This window comes from Anolis sagrei, chromosome X (genome assembly GCF_037176765.1).
Source record: "Anolis sagrei isolate rAnoSag1 chromosome X, rAnoSag1.mat, whole genome shotgun sequence".
Taxonomy (NCBI): Eukaryota; Metazoa; Chordata; class Lepidosauria; order Squamata; family Dactyloidae; genus Anolis; species Anolis sagrei.
The window spans coordinates 99389387-99407857 of record NC_090034.1 but is presented as its reverse complement, the minus strand read 5'-3'; the positions used below and the strand labels follow the sequence as shown (position 1 = coordinate 99407857).

The window sequence follows — 18471 nt, the reverse complement described above, 5'->3', positions numbered from 1 at the left end:
CAGGAAAAGGTGATATCTTGGCACAGCCCCCTTTTTGTCTTTCGTTCCCCTCACCTTGATACTTGGCTTGGAGAAAAGCATATATTTAGCCTCTTAATAGGCCTGAGCCTTTCAAGTCTGTATCAGTTTAAGGAGATGTGCTGGCCTCTGAGCACTAGAAAGTAATCCAGCCCAGAGGTGCCAGGGCCTGGCACTCAGCAGCCGCCTCCCACACGCAAGGGAAGCCCACGGCCTGTGGAAGAGTGGGCAAGCGGGCTGGGATTGGCAGGCTTGCAGGGATGCTATCTTACCTTGCAGGGATGCTATCTTATCTTGGAAGGTAGGCACCTTGTCAGCCCTAGTTCTTTACTCTGGTCCTGAGGTGAGGATGGTCCCTATTTTGGGCGACTGTGTTTACATTAATCTGTGGGCATTTTAAAATTGTATTTTAACTCTGTGTATCTTGTTGTATGTGTTTTAATAATGCTTTATGTCTTGTTTTGATGTTGCTCTACCCTGCCTCAAGCCACAAGAGGAGACATGTAATAAAATAATGATGATGATGATGATGATAATTTGAAAATACATCACACAGTCCTAGATGCTTGGGAAGTGTTTGACTTGTGATTTTGTGATACGAAATCCAGCATATAGATCTCGTTTGCTGTGACGAGAAACACAACAAGATGATTCCACAGCAGACACAGCTGGCTGTATTATTATCATTATTATTATTATTGACAAAAAAGCACAGTTGTAATAATAATAATAATAATAATAATAATAATAATAATAATAATAATACATCCAGCAGAGTGTCTGCTGTGGACTCATCTTGTTGTGTTTCAAATAATAATAATAATTTTTAATGATTTTTATTAGGCTTTTTCAAACTATTCATAAAAATAAATATTATTATTATTTTTATCCCCAGCCAGCTACCTGAAGGAATATAGGCAAGGTGTTTGGGTGTGTTTTGCCACTGACTTACTTTGCAACTATTTTTCAGGAAACCGTTTTCCAGGAACAATGCGAGGGACTCTTGGAGGAGGACTCTGACAGCGAGGAGAGACAGGAGGGCCCCGTAAAGCCCCAAGAGGACAACCTGCCAGAAGACTCTGCCTCTGTTTCTCCATTTCCCAGGACAGCAGCAGGAGAAAAGAAGACAGAACGGCAGCGGAAGAAGGAGAAGGAGGCCAAACGCCTGGTGGGTTGCTCTAGATTTTGGGAAAGAGCTTGGGAGAACCTCAGTCTTGTAGAAGGGTCAAAATTTGTTCCTATCTATGAATGCCTCTCAACCTCTCACTTTACTTACCTTCCCTGTAAGAGTCCTTTACCTCATCATGTTTCATCTTAGGACCAGATGTCAGCACTCATTAACTTTGGAAATTCTAGGGGCCAAATTCTTGCCTGCTTCAGGGCCCAAAAATTTAGGGAGGAAAGTGACTACGTGTCACAGACTGCATGGGAGAAAGAACTCTTGTCTTCTTGAGGGAAGTGTGAATGTTGCAACTGATCACCTTGATTTAGCATTGGATGGCCTTGCAGCTTCAAAGCCTGGCTTCTTTCTTCCTGGGGGAGTCCTTTGTCCGGATGTGATTAGCTGGCCCTGATTGTTTCATGTCAGGAACTTCCCTCTTGTTTGAGTATTGCACTTTGTTTACTGTCCTCATTTTAGAGTTTTTAAATACTGGTAGCCAGATTTTGTTTATTTTCATGGTTTCCTCCTTTCTTTTGCAATTGTCCACATGCTTGTGGATTTCAATGGCTTCTCTGTGTAGTCTGACATGATGGTTGTGAGAGTGGTCCCGCATTTCTGTGTTTTCAAATAATATGCTGTGTCTAGGTTGGTTCATCAAGTGCTCTGCTGTGGTTGGTTTCTCTGGTTGGATGAATCTGGAGTGCCTTTTATGTTCCTTGATTCCTCGACACAGCATATTATTTGGGAATACAGAAATGCTGGACCACTCTTACAGAATACACAGAGAAGCCATTGAAATCCACAAGCATGTGGACAATTTCAACAGAGAGGAGGAAACCATGAAAATGAAAAAAATTTGGCTACCAGTATTTAAAAACTTTAAAATCAGGACAGTAAATAAAGAGCAAGACACAGAAAACAGGGGAATTCCAAACAATTAGGGCCAGCTGGCACCTCCCAACAAAGGAGTCCCCCAGGCAAGAAGCAGCCAGGCTTTGAAGCTGCAAGGTGTTAATCAAGGTGGCCAATGACAACATGACACCGCCGTCTGGCTCCAGGGAAGGAAGGACCCCACCATCGGGGACGATGAGGAACGGGTGAGGGAAGGAAGGACGGAAATGAGGGGAAGGGGTGTAAATAGGAAGGAAATAAGGAAAGAAAGAAGAAAAGTGGGAAGGGAAGGTGTAGGAAGGAAGGAAGGAAAGAAGGAAGGCCGGTATATCAGAGAAGAAAGGTAGGAAATAAACAAAAGGAGGGAAGGGAAGGTGTATGAAAAAGGAAGGAAGGAGAAGTTGGGAAAGTATATGAGGGAAGAAAGGTAGGAAAGAAAGAAGAAAGAGAGAGTAGGAGCATGGGAAACAAGGGAGAAAGGAAGGAAGGAAGGAAGGAAGAAGAAAGGAGTGGAAGGGAAGGTGTAGGAACGAAGGAAAGGAAGGAAGAAAGGACAGAAGAAAATGCAAGGGAGGAAAGAAAGCAAATGAAGAAGAGAAAGGAAGGGAAGGAAAGAAAGAAAGATAAGGAAGTATGGAACTACAGAGCGAAGGAAGGAAGGAAAGAGAAAGAGAGGGGAGAAAGGAGACAAAGAGGAAGGAAAAGAAAAAGGGAGGAGGAAGGAAAGAGGTACAGAAGGAAGGAGGAGAGAAGGAAAGAAAAAAGGGAAGGGCGGAAAGACGCAGGAAAGGAAAAAGAGAAAGAAGGAGAGAAAGACGCAGGGAAGGAAAGAAATAAGGAGAAGGAAGGATGAAAGCAAACAGCTAAGGAAGGAAGTAAACAGGTAGAGAAGGAAGAAAGGAAAGAAGAAAATGGAATGAAGAAAGGAGTGAAAGAAGCTTTGATTCTATGATTCTAAGAGGGAGAAAAGGCTGGCCACAGCAACGTGTGGCGGGTAAAGCTAGTAACAATATCAATGTACTACCTCAAACTTTCAGGGTGATTGATGCTGGAGGAGAATGACCTTTACAATTACCCTGTTGAAAAGGCCAGGAGTGCTGTATCCATGTTATGATTTGCGTAGGCTCAAGATGGTTGCGGTTTGCAGAGCACCTCCTGCTGTGTCTTCCTTGGAGATGTTTGAACTCGTGGTCTCTTGGCTTGCCTCTCTCCTAGCCAGAATATTTCTGCAGCTGAGTTGTTGGAGCACACTCTGTTTTTGAGGACAGTGTGGGTTTGTGCTTCCCACTGTCTGCCTCAAAATCCAGACGGCTGTAGAACAGACCCCAAACATGCTAGGCTTGGATGATGCTTGGTTTTCAGACAGCTGCCTAGGAATAGTGCTGTGTTTGTTCTTCTATTCTGCAAGAGTGTAGAAAAGCTACCCAAGGGGCCCAGCATCCAGCTTCCTGAGAATCTCACATTAATTTTTTCTCAATTGTTTGTTCTCCTAATTTATTAATTCACAATGAATCTGCTGATAGTCAGCAGAAAACAAAAATGACTATCAGTGTTTTTAAATTGTTGGAGATCATCTGGGTTAGAATGTGTGTGAACAATTCTGTTGGGCGAGTGGGCTTATTAACAAAAGACCCCCTCCACAAATGCACAGCAGAGTAACTTACTAGTAGCAGTGTGACCCAGCACCCGTAACAAAAGTGATAAAAAGAACAACAACATACAGACCAACGTTATATCTTCCTTTGGAAGCTTTTCTTTATAGCAGAATAATAAGGTTGCACTATTTACAGGAACACAAAGTTATTTGTACTTCCTTCTTTGCTTCCGCGCTGAGCTTCTTTCTCATGCAGATAAAAATCTTCGCTCTCACTGAGCTTCCTCTCACAGCAAACTTAACAGGAGCTTTTTACACACAGCAGCCTTTACACAGGAGCTTCACACAAGAGGTCTTCAATCTGAGGCTCCTCTCACTGAAACGTCTCACACCAGGCCATCCTCATACTGAGGCCTACTAACACTGGAGCCTTCTCATCTTGAGATCTCTCACACTGAGGCCACTCACACGGAGGTCTCTCTCAGACTAATGCCCCTCATACACTGAAGTGAACTAACACACAGGCCTCTCTTAGCTAACTTAACAGGAGCTTTTTACACACAGCAGCCTCTACACAGGAGCTTCACACAAGAGGTCTTCAATCTGAGGCTCCTCTCACTGAAACTTCTCACACCAGGCCATCCTCACACTGAGGCCTACTAACACTGGAGCCTTCTCATCTTGAGATCTCTCACACTGAGGCCTATCTCAAACTGAAGCCTCTTCATACTGAGGTCTCTCACACTGAGGTCTCTCTCAGACTAATGCCCCTCATACACTGGGGTGAACTAACACAGAGGCCTCTCTCAGCGAACTTAACAGGAACTTTTTACACACAGTAGCCTTTACACAGGAGCTTCACTCAAGAGGTCTTCAATCTGGGGTTCCTCTCACTGAAGCTTCTCACACCAGGCCATCCTCACACTGAGGCCTACTAACACTGGAGCCTTCTCATCTTGAGATCTCTCACACTGAGGCCACTCACACGGAGGTCTCTCTCAAACTAATGCCCCTCATACACTGAAGTGAACTAACACACAGGCCTCTCTTAGCTAACTTAACAGGAGCTTTTTACACACAGCAGCCTCTACACAGGAGCTTCACACAAGAGGTCTTCAATCTGAGGCTCCTCTCACTGAAACTTCTCACACCAGGCCATCCTCATACTGAGGCTTACTAACACTGGAGCCTTCTCATCTTGAGATCTCTCACACTGAGGCCTATCTCAAACTGAAGCCTCTTCATACGGAGGCCATTCACACTGAGGTCTCTCAGACTAACGCCCCTCATACTCTGAGGTGAACTAACACAGAGGCCTTCTCATACTGAGGCCTACTAATACTCTGAGGCCCTTCTCCCACATAGACTCTCTACAAACTGAGGGTACTAAGCTACAGGCACACCTGGTTATATTGAATTGTACCTTTTGCTGAGTGATTGTATCCATTTAACCCTTTCAGTGCTTGACTCACATTTTTGTAATTAAAAATGCCTAGTTAACTTTTAGTATTTCTGACAGATTCCTGCTGACCACTCCCTGGCCAAAGCAGATTGCAAAACTTTCTTTAAAGTCTAGACTCCATTACATTGCAGAGTCCTTTCTTCCACGGCTTAATTTACATAAAACAATAACACTGCCCAACACATATTTTGGTGCCTCACTTATTAGACCTGAATATATTTGACCTGCTGATTCCAAAAATGGCACCAGCCTATCAGCTCTAGTTTTTGGGATCTTCTTAGGCGATCCCTCGTTGGATGAGTAGGATAGTCTTCCATGATCAGTGTTCTTGTGGATCCGTAGGTGGCTGTGGAGCCCTATTCTTGACCTGCATCTTCACCCACAGTGAGGGCATTGGTTTCCAGGTGGAAGGCAGTTTCGGTCGGGGTTGGCTTGACGTGCCTTCCTCCTGGCACATTTCTCTCTTCCACTCTCCATTCGTGCCTCTTCAAATTCTGCAGCACTGCTGGTCACAGCTGACCTCCAGCTGGAGCGCTCAAGGGCCAGGGCTTCCCAGTTCTTAGTGTCTATGCCAGAATTTTTAAGTTTTTGGGATATTGAATATATGGTTAAACTGCTGAGCTTGTCGACTGAAAGGTTGCAGGTTCAAATCCAGGGAGTGGTGTGAACTTCCGCTCTTAGCCTCAGCTTATTTATTTATTTATTTATTTGTTTGCTTCATTTATTAACCGCCGCTCTCAGCCCTAGGGCGACTCGTGGCGGTGTACAACATAAACAAACATATCATACAATAAGCTACCATGGCACTATAAACAACATAACAATAATACACTATCATCTAATTACACTAAAAATCCGCTTCGTCTTATCATAGGATCAACCAATCTCGTAGTCTACATTCCGTTCCATTTGTCGTTTTCAATTGCTGTAGCATTTAATTAAATGCCTTCTCGAATAGCCATGTCTTCAGGCTCTTCCAGAAGGACATAAGGGAGGGCGCCTGCCTGATGTCAACAGGGAGGGTGTTCCATAGCCGGGGGGCCACCACTGAGAAGGCCCTATCCCTCGTCCCCGCCAGACGTGCCTGTGAGGCAGGCGGGATCGAGAGAAGGGCCTCCCCAGACGATCTCAAGGTCCTTGTGGGCTCATAGGCCGAGATGCTGTCCGAAAGGTATTTTGGGCCGGAACCGTTTAGGGCTTTGTAGGTTAGCACCAGCACCTTAAATTGGGCCCGGAAGCTTCTGCCAACCTAGCAGTTCGAAAACATGCAAATGTGAGTAGATCAATAGGTACCACTCTGGTGGGAAGGTAACGGGGCTCCACATGGGCTGGCCACATGTCTATGGACAACGCTGGCTCTTTGGCTTAGAAATGGAGATGAGCACCAACCCCCAGAATCAGACACGACTGGACTTAATGTCAGGTGAAAACCTTTACCAGTTGGCCAAAGAATCATGATAACTATATCTAAGAATAGAGATATAGTGGAGCCCCTGGTGGCGCAGTGGGTTAAGCAGATGAGCTGCTGAATTTGCTGACCAAAGGGTTGTCGGTTCAAATCTGGGGAGCAGGGTGAGCTCATGCTGTTAGCCCCATCTTTTGCCAGCCTAACAGTTCGAAAACATGTGAATGTGAATAGATTAATAGGTACCAGCGGGAAGGTAATGGCGCTCCATGCAGTCATGCTGGCCACATGACCTTGGAGGTGTCTACGGACAACGCCAGCTCTTTGGCTTCGAAATGGAGATGAGCACCAACCCCCAGAGTCGGACATGACTGGACTTACAGGGGAAAACCTTTACCTTATATCTAAGAAACTAGAGCTGATGCATGCTATCCAATTCACCCCAAATAACCCGAGGAAGAGTTTGAAAACCCAAGACTTTGAGAGAAAACAATGGTTGGGCTGTGTAATGTAGAGCGAGTGTGTATTCAGATACACTACCTTTATCTGATGTGTGTCATTTGAATTTTTCCCTGGTGCCAAATTTGGGTTTTCTTGCAGAACAACTCCAGCTGTTTTTCAGCACAGACTGTCCTGTGAGCGTTTACCGTGCCTTTTTGTTCTCCCTGGGTGAACGCACAATACGCCCGTGACTGCGGTTCTTCCTGCAGAGGCACCTAAAGCTGCTGCTGTGGCATTGCTCTCCGAGCTGCCCTTGAGAAGCCGTAGCAATTGGGGCTGCCTCCCGGGCCGCTTGCCAAAGGGAGCTTGATTATCCTCTGTGTCGCTGCTGCTGCCGCCACCGCTGCAGCTCCTGAACATGCAGCCATCTGGCAGAGCCCAGCGCCTGCCATCTGCTCCCTGCAAGAGCATTGTGGAAAGAAGGAAGAAAGGAAGGAGGGAACTCGCTTCGAGGCCCCCTTCTCTGCCCCAGTCATCTTAGCCTGACTGGGAGGTCAATCAGGGTTGCCTTAACCTGCAGAGGGCACTGTGGGAAGAGGAAAGCCGGGGAAGGGAGCAAGAACCATTGCCCTGTGTGTGTGTGTTTATGTGCCTTCAAATCGCCTCTTGACCTATGCCGACCCCATGAATTTCACAGGGCTTTCATACTCAGATGTGGTTTTGGCAGTTCCTTCCTCCAAAATATAGCTTACTACTCCTTGGGCTTGGGGAAAGTTTTTCTTTTGGATGGCCACTTTGGGTATCGGTCCAAAAAGACACCTTTTCTCATGCTATGGGAGTTCTAGCCTGCAGCGTTTGAGGAATGGGACCAGGATATGCCTTCAAGTTCCTGTTGACTTATAGTAGGCCCGTAAACTTCATAGGAGTTTCTAAGGAAAGGAGGAGCCCCTGGTGGTGCAGTGGGCTAAACCGCTGAGCTGCTGTACTTGCTTTACTGAAAGGTCGCAGGTTCGAATCCGGGGAGCCGCGTGAGCTCCCACTGTTAGCCCCAGCTTCTGCCAACCTAGAAGTTCGAAAACATGCAAATGTGAGTAGATCAATAGGTATCGCTCTAGCAGGAAGTCATGGTGCACAAGTTAAAACTTGTGCGCCAGCTGCAACAGTACCTTGAGAAGTCTGACTTGACCATGCCTTAGTTACCTCAATATTGGACTACAGTAATGCATTCTACATAGGGCTGCCCTTGAAGACAGTTCAGAAACTACAGCTGGTGCAAAGGTCAGTGGCCAGATTATTAACTGGAACAAGTTATAGGGAGCGGTCAACCCCCTTGTTTAAACAGCTCCACTGGCTGCCATTTCTGGTCCCAATTCAAGGTGCAGGTCATTACCTATAAAGCTCTAAATCAGTGGTTCTCAACCTGTGGGTCCCCAGGTGTTTTGGCCTACAACTCCCAGAAATCCCAGCCAGTTTACTAGCTGACAGGATTTCTGGGAGTTGAAGGCCAAACCATCTGGGGACCCACAGGTTGAGAGCCACTGCTCTAAATGGTTCAGGACCTGCCTATCTTCGAGAACGCATCTTCCCCTACGAGCCCACACGCTCCTTAAGATCTTCTGGGGATGCTCTTCTCTTTCTCCCACCCATCTCAGGCGCGGTTGGTGGGGATGAGTGAAAGGGCATTCTCGGTGGTGGCCCCTCGTCTCTGGAAGTCCCTCCCCAGGGAGATTAGGCTGGCACCTTCCCTACCCACATCCCGTAAGGAATTAAAGTCCTGAATGTTTCGTTGTGCATTCGACTGATGACCCCTATGACAAATGATTTGTATCATGACCTGAATCTGAACTCCTATATTCCATTATTATATTTATTTTTAAGTTAAGCTGAATTGATCCTGTTTAATTGCTCTGTTCCCCCATGCTATTTCCTATGCTACTATACGTTTCTATCCACCTTTTGAACCCCCCTATCCTTTAACCAGTTCACATAGTTGCCCTCTCCCCCCCCCCTCCAAAATTAGTCTGCTGTTGCTTTTGATGCTTGTTTATTATTGTTTATGCTGTTTTATGTTATTTTAACTGGTTATTGTTCTGTTTTTAATTGTATTTTGCCCTGGGCTTGGCCCCATGCAAGAAGCCCCGAGTCCCTTCGGGGATATGGAGGCGGGGTAGAAAAATAAAGTTCTTCTTCTTCTTCTTCATGCCAGCCATATGACCTTGTTGGAGGTGTTATGAACAATGCCGACTCTTCGGATTAGAAATGGAAATGAGCACCACCCCTCAGTCGGATACCACTGGACTTAATGCCAGGAGAAAACCTTTACCTTAGGAAAGGAGTATTTGATTTTGCTAGTTTCTTCCTGTAAAATATTGCCCCCAGCATGTAGTATTTGTTTCACAGTAACTCATCCAAGTGGCAGCCAGGTCTGATCTTGCTTAACTTCCAGGATCAGATGGAATCTGGTGTCTTTAGGGCAGGTGTCAGACTTGTGGCCCTCCAGATGTTTGGACCACCAACTCCCAGAAGCCCTAGCTAGCTTGTTCAATGGTCAGGGACTTCTGGAGCTGAAGTCCAAAGCACCTGGAAGGCCACAAGTTTGACGCCTCTGCCCTAAAGACACCAGATCCCATCTGATCTTGGAAGTTAACCAAGTTTGACACTACTGCTCTAGGGTATTTAGGGTCCATCCTGTATGAGACCTTGTTTCCTCCATCCATTCACCCATCTATCAATTTATCTCTCCTTCCACATGCAGAAAGCTCGTGAAGCAGGTGAGAAGACGGCACGGCTCCGGCGGCAAAATCTCTTCCAGCTGCGGTCCATCCGACTGCAAGTGAAGCAGTGGGAGGCTGAGTTGCTGCGCCGGAAGAAACTGCGGAAGGCCAAGCGGGAGGCAGAAGCCAACAAGCCCAAGCGGCTTGGCAGACTGAAGTAAGAGCTTGGGCAGGTCAGCGTGGGGCGGAGGGGCTGAGCTGGGAGACATCCACTTATGTACACCTCTTCAGGGAACTGTGGTTGGATGGGACAGAGTTTGGCCTGTTTTGTCTTCAGCATTTCTAAGCAAATGCCTTCTTCTCTTCTCTGCAACAGGTATGAAGATCCTGACCTGGATGTGCAATTGAGTACTGAACTAGCAGACTCTTTGAGGAGGCTGAAGGTGAGTAGGTGACCTCCTTCTCCAGCCTTTGGGCTGCAGGACTCTAGCGAGCCTTTCTGACCAAGGGTCAGAGCACTCCCATCTACTATAAATCAGTTACCATTGCCCTACGGCAGCCTATGTTTTAAAATCCATTCTGCCGCTTCTGTGTTTCCTTCTTGGATTGGTGCAATTTTCCCCTCTTGAGCCAGCCACTTTAAAACAGGCTTCATTTAGGTATGCAACATCAGCATGCCTGGAGTTCATAGTTCTGCCCCAAGACCTTCTAAGGAACATAGATGTGTGGGTTGCAAAAAAAAGTCACAAAAACCAATGCTGGAAGTGGCTGGGTCTGTTTGTGGTTTTGGAAAAGCATTTACAAATGGGAAAAATTGTGGAAAGGGCATTTTTAAAGTGTAATTTCCTTCTTGCCAACTTGATCCAGCTGGGCCTCCAAAACACCTCCCAGGTAGCTCAGTGCGGGATAGGAAAGGGGGTTATGCTTCCCACATTCTTACCTTCCTTTGGTGTCCAATGATGAGACCCATCCTTGCGCTCGGAGAATTTCCAGCATTGTTTGCCGGGAATGTGAAGGTTCCCAGGGGCTCCCTGGGCCTGCCGAGTAGGTAAGGACTGGGGAGCTGAGGCACCTAGGCAAAAATCCTTTATCATACTTTCTGTTGCCACCTTGAGAGTTCACCCACCTGAGTATGAGGGAGCACTCGGGTATTCAAGCAGTCCTCATGGTCCCTACTTGGCAGATGCTCCACTGTCTTGGGAAAGGCCTTTCACACTTCTCCATTGCTTCTGTGTCAGCTGACCAGAACTTTGGAAGCATTGGCTGGACAGGGAATTCTACTTAAAAGCAATTTTTCCAAAGTTTGTGGAGACACACACACACACATATCCCGTCCAGCTTGTATCAAAACAAACCTAAGGCATAATTGGTTTTTATATGTTGGGTTGTCGATTTTTGTTGTTACGGCTATATTGTCGTTGTGTTCAGGCATGAACGTTTGCCTTTTATGTTTGGAATCCATCCTGAATCCCTCTGGTGAGATAGGACAGAACATAAATAAATATTATTATTATTTTACTGACAGAAAAATACAGTATGACACAACAAACGAGATAAATATGCTGGATTTCGTATCACGAACTGACAAGTTGAGCACTTCCCAAGTGATTGGTGCCACCTTGTGGGGTGGGAAGCTTAACTGCTCCAAGGATGCTGAAAGCTGTGCTGGTGGTAATGTAACTAACAGCAGGCCCAACCAAGTCAGAAAGGTCTCAGCTGAGGAGTGGAACTAAGAGCAACTAACCCATTAGCACTATGCGGAAGCAAACCAAAACAAAGTCTATACTGGCTCGGTTGTCGCCCAGGATAAAAAGAATTATTATTATTGTTTCAAACACACAAAATTAGTACATAGCAAACAAGATCACTATGCTGGTTGTTGCATTGGATCACACGTTGGACACTTCCCAAGTGTCCAGGACTGGGCCTTTTGCAGCTGACGGATGGTAATTTTGTCAGCGCCAATTGTGTTTAAGTGCAGGCCAAGGTCTTTAGGCACTGCACCCAGTGTGCCGATCACCACTGGGACCACCTTGACTGGCTTGTGCAGTTCGATCTTTAAATCCTCATTGTGTCAGCTTTTCCACTTGTTTCTCTTCAATCCTGCTGTCGCCTGGGATTGCAACATCGACGGTCCATACTTTGCTTTTTAACATGAGCGTGAGGTCAGGAGTATTGTGCTCCAAAACTCTGTCAGTCTGAATTCGGAAATCCCAGATTGTTGTTATTATTATTATTACAGCCCCCTCTGAAAAGTTCGGCTTTGAACCACACTCACCCAATTTAGATTTGCGAGAGAGAGAGAGAAACGTATTGATTGAAATCCTTCCAAAACAGGCATGGAGAAAATCCGACCTTTCTCCAGGTTTTTGGAACTTCAACACCTAGAATTCCCAATGGTTGGAATTGTGGGAGTTGAAGTCCAAAACACCTGGAGGGCTGAAGTTTGCCTTTGCCTGTTCTAAGAGTATAATAATCTCAGCCTCTGCTCTTTCAATAGTCTATGATAGGTAATTCGGCAAGTCTTTGTCTAAAGAAATGCCCTTTCGTTTTCGCCCTGCACATATTGAGCTACTTATTTTCTTAGCAAGGAGCTCATGAAGGGAAATTTCTTAATTTTTAAATATCTTCAACTCGGACTTACAACGACCCACTCCTAGATTTATTTATTTGTTTATTTTGGCAGAGTTTATTCAGCAGAGGGTTTGCATTACTTTTCTTTTAAGGCTGAGAGACTGTGACTTGCCCGAAGTCCCTCATTGGATTTGCGTGACTGAGCCCAGTTAAGAGCCTGTCCAGCGCTCAATGCCAAACATTCTCCAGATCTTATGCCCCGGTGTCACAGTGAGTTAAACCCTTGTGCTGGCAGGACTGAAGATCAACAGGTCACAGGTTTGAATTCGGGGAGAATGCGGATGAGCTCCCTCTATCAGCTCCAGCTCCCCATGCGGGGATATAAGAGAAGCCTGCCACAAGGATGGTAAAACATCCGGGCGTCCCCTGGGCAACGTACTTGCAGATAGCCAATTCTCTCACACCAGAAGCAACTTGAGGTTTCTCAAGTCGCTCCTGACACACAAAAAAAATATGCCCCAACCAAACTGTTCCTTTCCACCCTAGCTTAAGAGATGTTCCTTTTCTTAGCAGTGCCATGGTTGGTAAGTTTACTTTGAGATTGCTACTTCCTCACCACCATCCAAGGAGGTTTTAATAGCCAGGCAGGCTTTAAAAGAGGGGCCTTCCCATTGGCTAAACAGTCTCTAACATGCCCTCATCTCTCCCCTAGCTTACTGACACCTTGCTTCAGCAACTTAACAAAACACATCTAAATAACAGTTATTTTGGAACAGGAAGGCACTTAATAAGTCTATGTTGAGGAGCTGATACTGTGTGAAGAGTTGCACTCCTGGCGCAGGAAGTGTGAGTGCAAAGATAGCAGAGCAGAGTACATCCCATTGCCCCATTTTGCTATAAGGAAGAAGGGAAACTCTTGCTGCAATGGGAAATTATTCAGATTCCTGGCAGACTGATATGGGCAAACTTTGATGTTGCATTGAAAACAGATAATTGTGGCAGTTCAATGTATTGTCAAAGACTTTCATGGCTGGAATCACTGGGTTGTTGTCGGTTTTTCAGCCTATACCAGTTTGGCACCAGAACCCGGGATTCAGAGTGTTATCATCTAAGGCAGTGATTGCTAATCTGTGGGCTGCAAACCACCAGTGGGCCTCGAGGATGAAAATCTGCTCCGCGAGCCTCCTTTCTCTTTATTCATTTTATTTTATTTCCACTTCTTTTGCATCACCTGCCACTCCTTCCCTGTCACTGACCACATCAGCTCTAGATGATTGAATATGGTTTTCTGTGGGCTAGCAGATGGTGACTACTGGGTGGCATATGTTCTGTATCAGAAACTAGAGCTGATGTGGTCTATCCAATGCAGTTTTCTGAATCAGAACCCCAAATAACCAAACCAAATCTAAAGTTGACCCAAAACTGATTCTTAACCCTTTTGGTACTAATTTTGGAGAGTGGTCCCTGGTCAAAAAAAGGTTGGGGACCACTGACTAACGAAATTTTCAAACTTCTTTCTGTGGCAGAGAGATATATATGCTTAAACGAGTGAATTTAAGTTGCAGTTAATTTCTTTGTGTTGCTGTGAGTTTTCCGGGCTGTATGGCCATGTTTTAGAAGCATTCTCTCCTGATGTTTCACTCACTCTATGGCAGGCATCCTCAGAGGTTGAGGGGTTTGTTGGAAACTAGGCAAGTGAGGTTTATATATCTGTGGAATGTCCAGGGTGGGAGAAAGAACTCTTGTCTGTTTGAGGTAGGTGTGACTGTTTCAATTGGCTCACAACCTTTGAGGATGCCTGCCATAGATGCAGGCGAAATGTCAGGAGAGAATGCTTCTGGAACGTGACCATACAGCCCGGAAAACTCACGACAACCCAGTGATTCTGGCCATGAAAGCCTTCGACAATAATCTTACCAGTATTGCAATGGAAAGCGTGGGTCTGTTTTTGGCTGATGAGTTAATTAGGATTGTGTGAATGTTGCAGTTGTTCACCTTGATTAGCACTGAATGGCTTTGCAACTTCAGAGCCTGGCTGCACGGCTTTGAAGCTATCTACAAACCCACTAAGAAAATCCAACAAATGCTACATTCAGCAAAGGACAAGAGGGATAGCATTTAAGGCAGGGGTCCTCAAACTAAGGCCCAGGGGCCGGATGCAGCCCACCAAGGTCATTTACCCGGCCCTCACTCAGGGTCATAGAATCATAGAGTTGGAAGAGACCTCGTGGGCCATCCAGTCCAACCCCCTGTCAAGAAACAGGAATATTGTATTCAAATCACCCCTGACAGATGGCCATCTAGCCTCTGTTTAAAAACCTCCAAAGAAGGAGCCTCCACCACACTCTGGGGCAGAGAGTTCCATTGCTGAACGGCTCTCACAGTCAAGAAGTTCTTCCTCATGTTCTCCAGACCCTTGATCTGCTCCCTCCTCCCTATGACTTCCTCTCACATATTTATACATGGCTATCATCATATCTCCTCTCAGCCTTCTCTTCTTCAGGCTAAACATGCCCAGCTCCTTAAGCCGTTCCTCATAGGGCTTGTTCTCCAGACCCTTGATCATGTTAGTTGCCCTCCTCCGGACAGCGACTACACAATTGAAGAGCTTGTCAACATCTCTCTTCAGTTGTGGTGCCCAGACCACAACCTAAGTCTGAAACGACTTGAAAGCACACAACAACAACAATCCTATCTCAGCAGCCAAAAGCAGGCCCCATTGAAATACTAATAAGTTTATATTTGTTAAAATTGTTCTTTTTAATGATTGTATTGTTTTTAAGTGTTTTTTGCACTACAAATAAGATATGTGCAATTTTCATAGGAATTCATTCATGCTTTTTTCAAATTATAATCTGGCCCTCCAACAGTTTGAGGCACTGTGACCTGGCCCTCTGTTTAAAAAGTTTGAGGACCCCTGATTTAAGATCTTGCAGCTTCAAAGCCTGACTGGTTGCTGCCTGGGAGAATCCTTTGTTGGGAGGTGATAGCTGGCCATAGTTGAGTCTTCTCTGGAATCCCCCTGCTTTTTGAGTACGGCTCTTTATTTACTGATTTTAGAGTTTTTTAAATCCTGGTAGCCAGATTTTGTTCATTTTCATGGTTCCCTCCTTTCTGTTAAAATTGTCCACATGCTTGTGGATTTCAGTGGCTTCTCTGTGTAATCTGACATGGTGGTTGTCAGAGTGGTCCAGCATTTCTCTGTTCAGATATCAGCTTCTATATGTTTTTCATGCTATTTTTTGTTTCTTCCCCAAGCCTGAAGGCAGTATCCTGAAAGACCGCTTCAAGAGCCTTCAGAAACGCAATCTCATAGAGCCCAGAGAGCGTGCAAAGTAAGTGAAACCATTGTATTGGATGGGACTCAAGCAGTATCATCACAAACTTGTATTCTGAGGATCTCACTGCTTATATTTCTGGAGTTTGAAATGTGGAAAGCTCAGAAACATGACTCGGACAGAGAGTCAAGCAGACAGTCTCATCTAGTGGTGGGTTAATAAATTGGTTAGTTAGGTTGACCAACAGACTGATTATTTTCAATTTCTGGCAGCTTTACAGTTGGATTTTGGAGGTCATCTAGCAATGATTTTTCTTCCATTGTCCTTTGTTATGATTTCCACTTTGGTGCCCAGAGTTAAAGATTTACATTGGCTATAACTGGTGAATCTGGGGGGTGGGGTGAGCTCCCATTGTTAGCCCCAGCTTCTAACAACCGGGCAGTCATGCAAATATGAGTAGATCAATAGGTACTGCCATTGGTGGGAAAGTAACGGCGCTCCAAGCATCAGAAGACAATAGAAATGAGTTTATTTGTCAGGAGTTTGTGTTAACTCAGCTATGCTTGTATTTGAAGTTCTGGGTTTATCTATATCTCATGCAAAGAGGAACCTGAGTTGTCCCTAAACATCCTTGTCCTTTTCGTTTCAGATTCAAAAGGAAATACCGGGTTAAATATGTCGAAAAGCGTGCCTTTCGGGAGATCACGTAAGCATCTGACAAAAGAGTGGTTCATTTCTTAGTAACGAAGCAAAAGTGGGAAGAGAATAATGAGGGATGGTGCAGTGCTAATCTTGAAACGGTTCCATACTTTGAGATATAATGGGTGGGAAAGTTCTAGAACAGTGTTTCTCAACCTTCCCAATGCCGCGACCCCTTAATACAGTTCCTTATGTTGTGGTGACCCCCAACCATAAAATGATTTTTTTTCCTACTTCATAACTATAATTTTGCCACTGTTATGAATCATAATGTAAATATCTGATAGGCAGGTTGCATTTCCAGTCACTGGACCAAATTTGGCACAAATACCCATTACGCCCAAATTTGAATACTGGTGGGATTGGGAGGGATTGATTTTGTCATTTGGGAGTTGTAGTTGCTGGGATTTATAGTTCACCTACAATCAAAGAGCATTCTGAACTCCACCAGCGATTGAATTGAACCAAACTTAGCATCCAGAACTGACCAACAGAAAAATACTGGAAGGGTTTGGTGGGCCTTGACCTTGAGTTTTGGAGTTGTAGTTCACCCACATCCAGAGAGCACTGTGGACTCAAACAATGATAGATGTAGACCAAACTTGACATGAATACTCAATATTCCCAAATGTGAACACCGGGGGAGGGGTTTTTTTGGGGGGGGGGGGAAGAGACTTTGACATTTTGGAGTTGTAGTTGCTGGGATTTATAGTTTATAGAGCATTCTGAATCCCACCAGCAATAGAATTGGGCCAAACTTTCCACACCGAACCCCCATACCTTGAAGGGACTTGCTGATGTGAGCCTCCCTCCAGCCTCGCATGCTCTCCCTCACCTGAACATGCGCACCACGCTGCCATGCGCCGAGCATACCTGCTCTCCCTTCCCCCACTTGGAGTCTCAGAAACAGCCCTCCTCTTGGCTGAGAGGCCAACCAATCACAGCAGAGGAGAGCTTTTGGTGGAAGGATTTGCTGTCTGTTTCCAAAAAGGAAGAGAAGAACAGGTGGAGAGATCTTCAGCCTTCTCTGCCAAAGTTCATCAGAAATATATGTTCCCTGATGGTCTTTGGTGACCCCTCTGAAACCCCCTTGTAACCCCCCCCCCCGGGGGGGGGGGGCGACCTGCAGGTTGAGAAACACTGTTCTAAAAGTTAGCATTTCAAAAAAGTAACGTTTCCAAGCTCTGCTATTTGCATCCAACTTCAGATAGTTTCTCCAGTTGTACTTCTGCCATCCTCCTCCCTTTGGTTTGTGACTGCTCCACCCAAATTCACTGCTGTTCTCTCTCTTTCTGTTTCTGCAGATTATAGAACATGGATTGCACCAGAAGAACCCATCCTGTCCCCTCATGTTTCATTAAAACTCCATAAACACGTTCAAGTCAGCATCCTTTTTTTTGGTCTTAAGTGCAGTGGAAGAGAGTGTTTTATTTATCATGCAAGAGTGGCCCAATAAGTCATCTGAGTCCACAAACTGGACATCCTGTCCTGAGCCTGTATCTACTCTGCTCTTTAAAGAATAATTCCAAAACCCAGATAAGAGTAATGCCTTTTTATAAGGCCACTTCAAAGGTCACCGCATGTGTTGCAAGCATTTGGGATCTCCAGATCTCTTCCACCAGAGCAGGCATACACAGCATGTGGCAGATGATTTAGCTCATGGTGTCTATGCGATGTGTTTCAAAACATCACGTAGCAAGTAACAGGTTGGTTTCAAGTTGCAAGAAAGAACTATTGTCTGTTTGAGGCAAGTGTGAATGTTGCAATTGGCCTCCTTGATTAGCATTCAATGGCTTTGCAGCTTCAAAGCTTGGCTCGTTGCTGCCTGGGGGGAATCTTTTATTGGGAGCTGTTTGCTAGTCAATGCACAATGGAGGACCTTCTTATAGCAACACAAGAGGCACTCCAAATGGCCAGATACTGGTCAAAGGGCATTTAATCAACTACCAAGCTTGCAAACTTTGTGTTTTGTCTGTTTGTTTGTTTTGTTAAAAATGTAATACAAATGTCTGGTTGATACTGATACGATAAATAAAAAAAATCTCCCACAATTTTTCAAAGTTGAAGGGAGCTCGGTCTAATCCACACAGGGCAGTTCTTAAGCTTCAAAGGTTGAGTGAGGATGAGTTTTCCATCCCTGCACCAGCAAAGTTCCCTTCCTGTTTGTCTGTACCCAAAGTGATGTTCTCCTCCTGGCTGCCTTTTCAACCTCTCCTTCCATGGCAGGACCACC

The 18471-nt window shown here is 45.4% G+C and overlaps 1 protein-coding gene across 2 annotated transcripts in view; it reads left to right on the top strand.

Moving 5' to 3' along the window:
* The window catches only part of LOC137094944 (ribosome biogenesis protein NOP53-like), a 30718-nt gene extending 13099 nt beyond the window's left edge, over positions 1-17619 (top strand). Inside the window, exons 8-13 of one of the 2 annotated variants that reach the window (XM_067460952.1) lie at positions 989-1186; positions 9729-9904; positions 10064-10130; positions 15520-15596; positions 16189-16245; positions 17543-17619. In XM_067460952.1, coding sequence (XP_067317053.1) covers positions 989-1186; positions 9729-9904; positions 10064-10130; positions 15520-15596; positions 16189-16245; positions 17543-17549 — 582 coding nt within the window. In that variant the 3' untranslated portion in view covers positions 17550-17619. Of the gene's footprint in view, positions 1-988; positions 1187-9728; positions 9905-10063; positions 10131-15519; positions 15597-16188; positions 16250-17542 lie in introns of those variants that run through there. The other variant, XM_067460953.1, reaches the window with a different exon arrangement.
* The last annotated feature ends 852 nt before the right edge of the window (positions 17620-18471 follow it).